The following is a 14,066-nucleotide window of genomic DNA, read 5'->3' as shown; positions in this document are numbered from 1 at the left end:
GGACTACAAGGAAGGCTTCAATCTATTCATAGGTTTATTTAACAATTGGTGGATAGATCACAACCCTTCACAAAGACCTTACATAAGGGTGTGAAATTCAATTGGAGCCAAGATTGTGATCAAAGCTTAACACAAATCAAACAATATCTTGTCAATCCACCAATCCTGATGCCTCCTATTCATGGGAAACCTTTGCTTTTATACATTTTAGCTACTGAAACATCTTTGGGAATCTTGTTGGCTCAAGAAGATAAGGACAACAAAGAAAGAGCTATTTATTACTTGAGCCAGACACTGGTCTCTTATGAGAAGAACTATAGCATTATTGAGAAAGCTTGCTTGGCAATTTTCTTTGCTTCCCAAAATTTGAGACACTACATGCTTGCTCACACTACATGGCTCATGGCTAAAATAGATCCACTAAAGTACTTGCTCAGTAAGGCAGCTCTCACAAGAAGATTGGCTAAATGGGTTATGATACTTAGTGAGTTTGAAATCCAATATGTTGAATGCAAGGCTATCAAGGGATGGGCAATTGCAGATCAACTGGCCGAGGCACCCATATAGAGTCTTCTGCCAATGAACATTGATTTCCCAGAAGAGTCAATTCTGAGACTCATGCACCACACATGGGTTATGTTCTTTGATGGGTCCTTCACACAACAAGGATCAAGTACTAGATTACTCTTTATTACACCACAAAGATACTCATTGCCCAAAGTGTACAAGATTATGTTTCCTTGTACAAATAACATTGCTGAATATGAGGCTTTGATCAATGGCATGAAAATTGCAGCTGAATGGAGAGTGGATCAGTTAGATATCTTTGGTGACTCTTAGCTTGTTATCAACTAGGTTAGTGATGTGTGCCAAACAAAGGATGAGAAACTAATTCTTACAAGTGCATGGTTGATGACTTAAAGAAGTATTTTGCACACATCACTTTTCAGCAAGTTCCTCGAGTAGATAATAAAGCAGCTAATGCCATGGCCACTCTGGCCTCTCTGCTACAAATGCCTGAAAATGATCTCTGACATGAGTTCTTAGTGGAAGCGTTACACTACCCAGCCTATGACACCCCTGATTCTAAGATGATCTATTCCATTATAAGACAAGAATCATCTCACTAACATCACATTTATTTCTACCTTCATAATCAAACCATTCTCGAAGGTCTGACCTAGAATGAGAAACATTACCTAATCCGTAATGCTTCACATTATTTCATTATTGTTGATGATCTATATAGGAAAGGTCTTGACGAAACACTCCTTAGGTGTTTAGAACCCAAAGAGTCCAAATGCGCACTAATTGACATTCATGAGGGCATTTGTGGATCTCATTCTAATGGCCTGACACTGGCTCGCAAACTCCTTCGTGCTGATTATTACTAACCCAAAATGGAGCAAGAAGTTATCAAGTATGCTAGATCCTAGAATTAATGTCAGTTACATGGGAATCTCATCCACGCTCCAGCCAGAGAGCTTATTCCCTCTACTACAACATGGCCATTTCAACAATGGGCCTTCGACTTGGTGGGAAAGATCCACCCAACCTCCTCTAATGGACATAAGTTCATTATCACGGCTACAGATTACTTCACAAAATTGGTAGAGGCAGTACCTCTCACAGTTGTTGGTAGCAAAACTGTAGCACTTTTCATCACAAACTACATCATCTATAGATATGGTGTACCATCCTTAATCATTACTAACAATGGAGGACAATTCAAGAACAAAGACCTCAATGAGCTATGCAAGAAATTTGAGATCACACAACATTGGTCTTCCATTTATTACCCCCAGGGTAATGTCCAGGCTGAGGCATCCAATAAGGCAATCCTCAAAATTCTTCATCGCATAGTCAGAAAATCGGGGAGAGACTAGCATCTCCAGATCAATCCAACCTTGTGGGCATATAGGACAAGCATCAGGACTCCAACGGGCATGACTCCCTTTGCTTTGGTATATGGAGAAGATGTTGTACTTCCAATAGAGGTCAAGATTCCTACCTTGAGAATCTCTATGAAGGGCCTTATCACTAATGATGACTACAGGATCGCTTAGCTTCAAGAGCTTGTGTTATTGGATGAACATCGACAAGTGGCATGTGATCATCTACGAGCATATCAACAAAGAATGGCCAGAAGCTACAATTGGAAGGTTAAGCCATGTGACTTCCAACTGGGTGATCTCATCCTAAGAGAGAACCCCAAGAATCAACAACAATGAGTACAAAAGGGAAAGTTTGAACCAAACTAGCTCGGTCCATACATCATCACTACAGTATATGGATTTGGCACCTATCAGCTTTCCATAACCGAAGGAGAAGTGCTTAAAGAACCTGTCAACACTCTCCACCTGAAGCGATTTTATAGTTGATCTGATATCAGTAAGCTCTTTGTACATATCTATATGTCCTAAAAAATCTAAAAATTAAAAAAAGTCCTGAAAAAATTGTTACCTTGGTGAAAACCTAGCAATAGGCACCTTGGTAATACCAAAAAAAGTGAAAAATCAAAAATACAAAAAAATAAAAAATAAATAAAAATACAAAAAAAATTGAAAAACAAGAAAACTGCCATTGGTGAAAACCTGGAAATAGGCATCATGGTAGCAAAAAAAGAGAGTCCTGCCAAGAAGGTGAAAACCTAGTAAACAGGCGCCTCTTGTTCCCAATGCTCCATCTGGTAGCACATCTTCTGGCTATTCTGTACAATCATTTTCATGGTTTCACTTTTCTACTTTTCCTGCTTTCTGCTCATGTATCCATGGATTGAGTCTTGTCACAGCTCGGGGGCATTCCTCCTTAGTGTCACTCTTTTTGAGACTCTCCTCATAGAATCTCCTTTGCGATAGTCACCATTGGTCCTCACTACGTCTGCCTATTGTCACTAGTGTCACTCTTTTCAAGATTCTCCTCATAGAATCTCCTTCACAATAGTCACCAGTGGTCCTCACTGCATTTTCCTACTGTCGCTAGTGTCACTCTTTTTGAGATTCTCCTCATAGAATCTCTTTTGCAATAGTCAACAGTGGTCCTCACTGCATTTTCCTACTCTCACTAGTGTCACTCTTTCCAAGATTCTCCTCATAGAATCTCCTTCGCAACAATCACCGGTGGTCCTCACTGCATTTTCCTACTGTCACTAGTGTCACTCTTTTTGAGATTCTCCTCATAGAATCTCCTTCATGATAGTCACCAGTGGTCCTCACTACATTTTCCTACTATCGCTAGTGTCACTCTTTTTGAGATTCTCCTCATAGAATCTCCTTCACGACAGTCACCAATGGTCCTCACTACATCTGCCTACAATTGCTAGTGTCACTCCATTTTTGAGATTCTCCTCATAGAATCTCCATTGCGACAGTCACCGATGGTCCTCACTGCATTTTCCTACTGTTTCTAGTGTCACTCTCTTCAAGATTCTCCTCATAGAATCTCTTTCATGACAGTCACCATCTGTTCTAGCTACATTTGCCTATTGTCACCACTGTCACTCTCTTCAAGATTCTCCTCATAGAATCTCTTTCGCAATAGTCACCAATTGTTTCAGTTGTGTTTGCCTACTATTTCTTGGGTCATGTCTCTAGATTCCTTTATGGAAGATCTCTCTTGTGTCAGTCACCAGTTGTCCTGGCTATGTCTGTCTACTGTCACTCAGTCCTTCTTAGGTTCTTCGTCGTGAAGATTCTCCTTTGACCTCAGTCACTAGTCATTTTGACTACATCTGTCTACTATCTTCATACTACTAAAGAGATTTCTTTCAAACATGTTTTGGACACTGACACTTGACATCAATCCCAAAAACATTGAACTCAAAAAAAATAGATATACTTGTTTGGATATTCTGAGCATTTTCTTTGTTTCCTTTATTTTTCTTTATCATGTCTCCTTGAGAAACTCAATGATGTCATCTTTGACTAGAGAAGTAATGACTATGGGCATGATCTTTTCTTTTCTTTCTATCTGTGGTTTAGTTCCAATAGGTTCATCTATTCCTATAAAAGGGGTGTCCACTATAAAAGCCTCCATCTTGTATTAGATGGCCATGTGTACCTTGACTCCTTTTATATGAATATGTCAATAATGTTGGTTCTTCTCCTTTTTTGTTGGAGTGAACTCTTCATGCTATAATAAATACTGATACTCGTCCTGCTAAGTGAACGTACGGGTCACTACAAGTATATCTAGCACACTTCTATCTCAGGTTATGAATGTAAGGGTCATTGCGGACAAAATAAATATTGAATACTTAGCATAAGATGGATCTCCCGTGTGTTTGGTGTGCCTATCATGCAAGCAACATTTAGGTCATCCTAGCGTTTATGCTTTGATGCTTATGTTAACTTGCTACATTAAAAGGGACAAATGTTCTGGTCATTCTGGCTTCTTGTGCCTCGAATGCTTACATTTAATCCCTAAAAACCAATAATGTATGTTATATTCATATTTCCATCATTGCAATATCAGTGGGAATTGTATGACCTACGAGCTTTGTTCTATATCTGGTGATGATTAAATATCGAGGCTTGGTAACTAGACCTAGGGTTGCATTTAACATAGTCTTGCATTACATACTTCACTTGCATATGCATGCAATTTGGTTGTGATTCTATTTCTCCCCTATGTGATGAAGGATTGGGGGCATCTTCAAACATGTCAAGTTTCTTCATGGTTGTACAAGCATTTGTTTCATCAATTTGCACTCCTCAATGGAATACCTGTCACTGTAAAAAAAAAAAACACACAACACTACATGAGATGTTAGTCCATTTCCATGTGCATTGCATACATATACTCATAATATCTAATCGACATGGTCATAATCACATCACATCACTGCACTCATATCAAAGTACAAATTGACATCTCATGTACATCAAAGTAAAGCAAAATAGACAATGACATGTACACAAGGATACTCGGCTCAAGATCTTTGTATATATATCAAAAGAATGGATCAGTACAAAAATGGGCGCTACTCAAGCGCAATCAATCAAAAATGATACATGTGGTGCTGGCACACTAGTCAATACATAGCCAGAGATCAAAATCAGAGTCAGGGACAGAGCGTCTAACTTTGTCCCATACCCTTGCCTCTAGGAGGAGCAGGAGCAGCAGGTGGCAGAGGTGGTGGTGGCATCTCTGGTCTAGCAGGAGGTCATGCACCTCCATACTCTTGCACATACTGAGAAAAGCACTGAACCTGAAGTGTCTAATCTGGTACCACACTCGTATATGTAGCATAATAGTAAGCTGCCCGAGCTGACTGAAAGTGGACCTCATTCTGTGCCAGCTCAAATCTCTGCTCTGCAGTCTTATTGTGCTCTCTCCATCAATCTATCTCTCGTTGCCTCTCCACCAACTGTGCATCCCGGACTACCACTAAAATTTTCAAGGCTCCCAACTACTAGGAGGCCTAACAAATCTGCTCTCGGTACCATCATATTGTGTCCTATACCCCAGTTGCAAGCTGATTCAGCATGTCCTCATCAAGCATCTCAAGTGCTTGCCGCTCTAGTGGTGCCTGCTGTTGTGGTGGTGCCTGTGGCTGTGGTGGCACCTACTGTTGTGGAGCCTCCTAGTGTGGGGCTTCCTCCTCTATCCTCTATCACCGTCCCTGACTCTGACGAGTCCCACTACCCTTGGCACCTGGGTCTGATCCCATCTACCATAGAGGTATATGTATCTGTTGTACCCAATGCCAAACCTGTGGTTGCTATTGTGGCTGATCTGGCAGCTATGGCTATGCCTGCTACTGCTGGGGCACCTCCCTCTATGCCTATCCTTCCATTCCTAGTGGATCCGTAAAGCATGGGAATGGATGGCTGATCAAAAATCCCTGATACACAAGCATCATCCCTGCATCTACTACCTCTAGCTCGTAGTCCCCCTGAACTATAGCTAGGCTGCAAATATCTATCATGGACCACCTTGGATCCATCCATGCTGGCCATCCCCTCTCAACATCCTTCTGCAACCTGGCATAGGCACAACACTCATAAGAAATATCTTATGGTCGGCCACACTACCGCCACACTCATGAAATCACAAATCTCTCTATAACTAATGTGGTCCTACCCACTAGAGGTTGAAAACTAAACATCCATGGTACCTCTCTAGGGGCATCATCCCAGTCCTTTGTCTCTCGTCAAAGTTGCCATACAATGGAGACTAGGTCATCAAGACATATCCTCCAATGCTCAGTCTTACCTAGGTGGACCTGGATAATATGCCCTCAATATCTGCATATATAGGGCTCCATGAGCTCTAAGAAATCCTCATGAATTGGCTTGTATATGGGAAGGTTCTCCCATGCCCATATCTATAAACATACACTCCAGCTACCATCGTCTTCTTCTCATGGAAGACTACCTCATGCATCTCATGAAAAAGGTGGGCCAATGTAATATCCTCCGCTGATTTGAACTTTGACTTGTAGAAATTTAACTTAAGGAATATTGTCAAACACTTTGTATGCAAACTCATAAAGCTGATTTCCTCAATAAATTACTTTCCAATGAGTAGATTTACGAAAAACTATGAAGTGACATTAAAATGCATAATACACATCATAACCTTTTCACAAACACTTGGCACACATTAAACAGTATATGAAAAATTTGGAAACTCTTTCAATCTGCTGAATAAAGGGTGATTTTTAAATGTAGATGTGCACTTACAGCTGCCTTAAAGGCTGCAACAACTATTCAATCTTGTATTCAACAATTATTATGCAAAGTATCAAAATTTGACAGAAGAAACCTGGAATTAGTTGCCGTAGTATTTTGCAGATGTAGTCGGCAGCCCTCCAAACTTCTAATCAGCCGAAAAAATAAGTAAACTTGATACCAACACTGTTCATGCCGTACTGTAGCAAAATACTATTCATGCCGATTGTAGCAAAATACTATTCATGCGGCACTATAGCAATCACTAACTTCAGATCTGCAAATCAAACCCTTGTAAATTTTTGTATGCGAACACCCCAAATGAAACCCAATGTGTTTCTTGAAGTGAAAACACCCTTGATCCTCCTGACTGTGTCTTCCAACAGCGAAGAGAATGCTAGCAAAGAGGGATTCCGTCCTCCAAGCCCGATAATCATATATCTAGCAACATAACATTAATCTTCATCCAAGCATACCAAAAAAAAGCTCTTCCATTTCTTTTATAGTGTTCTCACAAGAGCTCAATCCTTCGTTTTCTCAATGTGGGATAAAACATAACTCCCTTTATGTACCTTATGTCTCCAATGTGTTATAAAAATAAAGGGAACTCTTTTAATTTAAATATTTCCCACAAACTATAGTCTATGCATTAATAAAGTTAAATATTTAAATTTAACTTTATAAAATGGCTTTATCAATGCATAACAAATCTTATCAATGATAAATAAGTCTTCCTGTCAATTTTGAACAATTACCATTGACATACCACTGTGATTGAATGTCCAGCCATGTCCAAGATGACTTACTATAAATAGTAAGTATGCCCAAAGTTGCCTCAGAACCCCTCAAAAAGACCTGCAACTGAAACTGTCTAGGCCAAATGGCCTCTAAGCCCCTTTAATGTCCTAGTTAGCCTATGGGACTATGGGGAAATAGGCTAACGAAAACATCATGCTATGAATGCTAGAAAGAGGACATTACAGCCAACATGCACTGACCCCACCCAAAGATCTCGGGTACCTCCAACATCCTGTGAAGCATGACTCCCCACCCGCACTCCAAACCATGCCATCCTCTATCAGGGACATAAGAAACAGCTCAAAAATATAGCCAGCACAAATGCTAACCTGTGCGTTGGTTTGTAGGTGTGCATCGGCTCATCCCAACTGATGGCCCTACCCCTCGGTAGTTCTCTCTCAAACATAATGGATAGTACCTCTATCCCTACTCAGGGCACTATATCATAAATGACTTGGGTGCCATGAAATGGGATCCTCAGTATTCTCCATATATCCTCTAGGGTGATCATCATCTCACCCATCGGCAAATGAAAAGTGTTCATCTCTGAATGGAAACACTCCACCAAAGCTATCAATAAGCTGTGATTCACCATCACGGTTGGAATCCAGCATAGTGAAGAAAAACTCAATTGAGCAATGTGTGCCTGATCAACATCATCGAGACTCTACAATAACTCCCCATATGGTGGGTAGTGCAATCTGAATGCGACATCACCAAAGACCTCCTGAACGCACAACAAAAATGACAAACGAAACAATAAGTATCAAGTCGAAACGATACATCAAAACAAATTAAAATGCAATTTTGAGAATGAAAGTGAAACTTTTAAGCATGATTGTCACAAGATTTCACGCGAAATTAATGAAATCTCGCGCGAAGTTCGTGAAATTTGATGCGAAGTTTGTAAAGTCTCACGCAAAGATCTTAAATCTCACACAAAGAATCACGTCATTGCATGAGAAAATATCTTTGCGTGCAAGAAATGAATTCCCTCTACACGAAGAATCTTGTTCTTCGCATGAGAGATGAGTGCCTCCCATGCAAAGATCCTCCTCGTTGCGCATCAAGAAACAGGGCACCCTATTTCTTCTCGTGAAGAAAGAAGATCTTCATGCGAAAGATGATAGGCTTCATGAAAATATTGATTGGACCTCCTAAAAATATGCTAATAAATATAATAAATGAAATGCATGAAAGAAAAATTATGAAATAAGGAATCGATGACTCATCGATGGTGTGTAGTCTACTGGCTGGCTATGATTTCTGGAGTGCTTGAATCGATGATATCTCACATTAACTACCATGTCTCTCTTAGATCTCAAAATCACTAGAAGAAAAAAGCACAAATGAGTTTGAAAATGACACCTTGGACCCTTATATAGGGGTGGACCTAATTTTTGAAAGTGCTTAGATTTGCACAAAAATCACCCCCCTAGCTAATTGGACCATTATGGATCCATTTTTAGGATCGAATTCAAAATTTGACACACCTAAATGCCTCAAAAATGCATTTAAAAGTTTTGGGGACCAAAGAGATCAAACGCTTGTGCAGTCCAAATCTTTCTGATACTTTGTGATTCTTTGAATCCTTTCAACTCTATATTCTTCATGTTTTCAAAATTCATTTTGAAAATCTTCAACTCAAGTCAACTTTGCTTAATTCTAGTTAACTACTGGTCAAACTTGGCCTTCTAGACCTCAAAAGAATGCTAAACTGACTCTGAATCATCTTTTGATCATTCTAATCTCTTCCATATTCTACTAAATATTGGATTTATCCAATATCTCTTTATGCTACCTACATCATATTTCTAGTGTGTCATCTTTCGATTTCACTCCTGAGGGGGCAGGATGATTACATCATTGAACTAAAATTCAACTCAATCTAAATCTCATTGCTTGTGGCATCTAGTTCCCATCTTATGTCCTTATCACTTGGGGCATCTCATCACTCGAGGCGTCTTGTCCCCCTCTTTCTGGCATAGTTGTCATTTGTTTCATCTTTTGATCATTTGATCACATCTTATAAAATTTCTAGTTTTGAGTTCAGTGGATAGGTATCGGGACAATCTAAACCCCAACTCCTAAGAATTAGGCCTCGTTTGGGGATGATTCTATGACTCATAATTGGATCTTATCAACTCAAGTATCTAGGTGTTCTATCTGGATCCTTGAAGGTTAAGCTCTATTCTAGAGATAATCTTCTAAATGCTTTAAATCTCAGGTATCTAGATGTTCTATCTGGATCCTTGAAGGTTAAGCTCCATTCTAGAGATAATCTTTTAAATGCTTTCAATCTTAGGTATCTAGGTGTTCTATCTAGATCCTTGAAGGTTAAGCTCTGTTCTGGAGATAATCTTCTAAATGCTTATCAATCTCAAGTATCTAGATGTTCTGTCTGGATCCTTAAAGGTTAAACTTCGTTCTGAAGAAACCTTTTTAATGCTTATCAATTTTAGGTATCTAGACATTTTGTCTAGATCCTTAAAGATTACACTCCATTCTAGAGATAGTCTTTTAAATGCTTATCAATTTTAGGCATCTAGGTGCTCTGCTTAGATCCCTTAGGATTAAGCTCTATTCTAGAGATAGTCCTTAAAAGCTTATCAATTGGTCTTTCTATCATCAATTTTAGAACCAATCTCATTTCTTGATCCTCGCATTATTCTTTCCAATTTTCTTTGAATTGAACGTGTTCCTCGCACATTCATTCAAAGAGGGGCAAAATGTAATACCCCAAAATTGGCTCATTGCCATGATACCAATTTTGGTCTATTTCTAATCAATCCTAAGACCTATCCTAATAAGCAATTCTTATTTTGCTACTTGCTACTTGACTTAATTCTCATATACAAAAACCCTAATTTTCACTAATCAGACTCATTATTTAATCCCTATAGTATGCACTCATATTAGCTACAGTAAACCTATTTGATTTCAATTTAATTTAATCTAAAGTATTTATACTTTATTAAAGTAAATTATCTCCTAAGGCTAATGTACTATGAAATTAAATTTATTTAATTTAATAAATATGCCTATTTTAATTAATTAAACAAAATTATTTAATTAAATGGAGAAACTACTTCTAATTAATTAAGCAAAGTTATTTAATTAAATGGGAAGCCATTCCAAATTAATTAAATAAAGTTATTTAATTAAGTAAGAAAAGTGTTTCTAATTAATTAAATAGAATTATTTAATTAATAAGAAAGGTAATTATGAGAGCATATCTCATTGGAAATTCTTAGTTCACTACTGATCAAATTGGAAATGACTCAGATCACTTACTCTGACACTAAATTCTATCTGAGTTGATTGACTCTTACACTCAGATCTGAGCCAGTTAACTCCCTTTGATTTGGGAATCTTCCTTTATGATTGAACTTCATCTCCAATCCTGCCTGTTGATTGAAATCAATCTCAATAGTCAGAGGTTTCCAGGAAAGTCTATTTAAGAGACCCTCATTTCTTCATTTTGGGGGATGAATTAGAATTTGCATCGAATTGCTGCCAAATTGCATACTCATTTAATCTTATTACATTCTCATAGACTTTCATTGTTAGCTTAAATCTCATCTAGATCTAATATGAATACAGCTTTAGCATAATTTCTTTTATATGTTCTTAGACTAGTTTGCATATCTCATTTTAGATTAATTTGCATATTCACATAGATTAGTTGCATCTCATTTCAAATCCTTCATTCTTAGAGGGTTTGGTTGCTCACACCTCGATTCTGAGGATATTAATGGGCAAAATCTCTTTAGATAGAAGGCAATAGTTCGGCTTGTTAGATGATTTTTGGATGGACAATCCAATGTTCATTCCAAGATGAATCCTCATATAAAGACTATGTTGAAGTGTGTGTGTGTGTGAAGTGTGAGGCCACATTCCACATATGCAATTACCTCACCTAGTAAAGTGCTTACCCTATTGTGAATAACCAAAAGAATTGATGCAAAAGATTGTGTTAAATGGTCTAACTAGGAGGTAACCTACTAGTCAAGACAACAAAGTTGCATCCATAGATCAATATCCTTTGTATCACCATGACATGGCCTTTTAAAAATGTCTTATCCGTGTACAAGACTTAGCATGTTATATTTGAACATGTTCTTTATATTGGGACTTAGAAAGTTGTTATGCATTAACATATATAAGATTTAGCATATATATTTGGATGCATTTCTTGCATATGGGACTTAGCAAATTATTACATGCATTACCCACATATGAGATTTAGCATATATGTTTGTGTGTGCAAGAGAGATACATGAAGTAATAATCCATATATTAGAGAATATATTAGAAAGCATACCAAACATTGAAGGCTAAAGTACTCTAAGCCATGCTAAGAATCTATATTTGCTACCCCATGCAAGGAAAAACTATATACAAGGATGGTGTATATATGTCCACCCCCCTCCCTATCAGGTCAAGATACTAGACATGAGAAGGAAGAGAAAGAGGATACCTACATTATGTAACAAGGAGATATACTTAAAGAAACAATATTTAATTAATAGAGAATGGACTATTCATTAAAAAAAAGTAGACTAAATCCTATATTGGTATGTGATACAAAATAATTTAGGCTTGACAACAATAAATAGGTTCAAGTTTACTAAAACTTTATTTAGATATGATCATAAAACTTGTAGGCAAAATTATCACTTTTTATATTGAATTATTTTAACTCTATTTAAAATTCATCATTTTAATATTCTAATTAATTTTCATATAATAGTGATAATATATAGGCAAAGACATATTAACAAGTACATATTAGATTTTGGAAATATTTATTGATGAGTCCTAAATAATATATACTATTATGTTAGGCATAGATCAATATCACATCACCAAATATATTGGTTTCCGATAAGAATTGCTTTCCCCTATTACCTTTTCCATTAATGTACGCACCTTCAAATATCATGTATGGTCCACACACAGTGGGATTTCAGATGAGATGTAAAAAGTGTTACATAAAGCCAATATGGACATGCCAGCATAATCATGTCAACAAAAACAAATCCTAAGTAATATATTTATACAGAAAAGGTGCAAATTATTCATCATAATTATGCTTTTCATTTTGTTTTGAATTTTTTTTTGGGTCCTCATTCCAGATATATTCTCCTTAACTTTACACAGACCCAAACTATTGCCTTGAGAGTCAAAATATTTATAAACAGTAAATCAAAAAGAATATTTTGTAGTTGGATGTCCACTGCATAATGATTTATACAATAGATTTTACTATTACTCAAGAATATAACTCTGCAAAATATTTTTCAGCGACAATATATGGAGAGATGTAGATATACTATAGAGTTTACTACCTCCTCTAAATAAAAACTATTTGCAAAACTAGTCACAAATTAATTCATGAAAAACAGCAGCCAGAAGATCCATTTCGTTTTTAATAAATCTTATTGGTATCGGACTGCATATCTTCAGCATCTGATAAAATAGATAAACATGTAAAGTAATTGTGTCAGTTGACACAGAGCTGTAAGATGAGAAAGAACCTTACATTTTGAAATCTGAAAGTGCAGACCCATCATTAAGGAGACGGAGAATCTTAGAGACTAATCCACCGAGACTAATCACTCATGACACTATGCATCATTTCCTGTTATGGCAACACAGAGACCTCAGATTGTTTTATTAAAGAAGAAAAAGAAACTATCCCTTACTCATTCGATGATGAATCAAACTTGAGATTCCTGTAGGACGGATGCAGTGATGGCACAGGAATCAGATCTGAAACAAACACACAAACCCCATAAAATAGTTTCCTTGTAAAATCTTCCTGAATCTAACTCCAAACGATCATTTTTATAGACAGATAAATTAAGCTTATCAGATAGAAAATGTATCCAATTCAAAGATTATTCTCAAACATCAGATACCATGGAGAAAATTAAACTCAGAGAAAATAAATTATTTTTTACTATTCTTTTATTCTTGAAATGAAATTTAATGTATGATGTTTAATTTATAGAAAAACTTTGCTCTAAATCAGGGATACCCGCGTAAATAGGATGTGCGGCAGATAGGACATGTTCTTCCCTTGCTTTCACCCCACCTGTCCAGACACTCCTCGTGATATCTGCTTCCACAACAGTCAATTCGCGCAATTTTCTCCTCTTCCTCAAATTCGCTGAGACATATCACACACTCTGCTATTTCTTCCATCTGCCCGCGCCTGTAATTCATCACCGTCATCAAAACACTACGTAGAGGAAGAGACACGTCAGGCACTATTTCTTCTTTCCCCGCCTGGATGTAGATCATATAAAGTGCCACCATCATCACAATTATATACCCACTTATGACACAGGGCGTGCTCAAAACAGGCGACAAAACAAGTGGGAACAGTAGAAATCCCACCAATGTCCACAAAATCGGGAGCAATATGATGAGACAGTTTCGCCTCATACTGTAAAAGATCTTACGGATTAAAAAACTGGAAATATTGTTTCAACAAAATCTGAAATTGGATATAGAAAATATATGCTGCAGGATTCCTGTCACTGCGCCTTTGACTCTGCCATTTGTATCACTATGTCCACATTCAGT

The 14,066-nt window shown here is 37.4% G+C and overlaps 1 protein-coding gene across 1 annotated transcript; it reads right to left on the bottom strand.

Annotated features, from left to right (window-relative positions):
- Positions 1-12,973: 12,973 nt before the first annotated feature.
- On the bottom strand, positions 12,974-13,756 carry LOC149577787 (RING-H2 finger protein ATL66-like). The gene is made up of 2 exons (XM_089792465.1): positions 13,516-13,756; positions 12,974-13,247 (listed from the first exon to the last, which is right to left on the bottom strand). Exons 1-2 carry the CDS (start codon positions 13,710-13,712, stop codon positions 13,196-13,198), a joined length of 249 nt encoding a protein of 82 aa, XP_089648591.1. The 5' UTR covers positions 13,713-13,756; the 3' UTR covers positions 12,974-13,195.
- Between the last annotated feature and the right edge of the window lie 310 nt (positions 13,757-14,066).

Source organism: Cupressus sempervirens, chromosome 1 (assembly GCF_028749045.1).
Source record: "Cupressus sempervirens isolate cs-2001-9-10 chromosome 1, ASM2874904v1, whole genome shotgun sequence".
Classification (NCBI taxonomy): Eukaryota; Viridiplantae; Streptophyta; class Pinopsida; order Cupressales; family Cupressaceae; genus Cupressus; species Cupressus sempervirens.
Note: the sequence above shows the minus strand (reverse complement) of the source record. Positions and strands in the feature narration are given on the sequence as shown.

Coding starts and splice junctions, on each gene's coding strand:
- LOC149577787 (XM_089792465.1), bottom strand. CDS start 13,712: ATGACGGTGATGAATTACAGGCGCGGGCAGATGGAAGAAATAGCAGAG. Junction 13,248..13,515: donor CGCACATCCTATTTACGCGG/GTATCCCTGATT, acceptor TGTTTGTTTCAG/ATCTGATTCCTGTGCCATCA.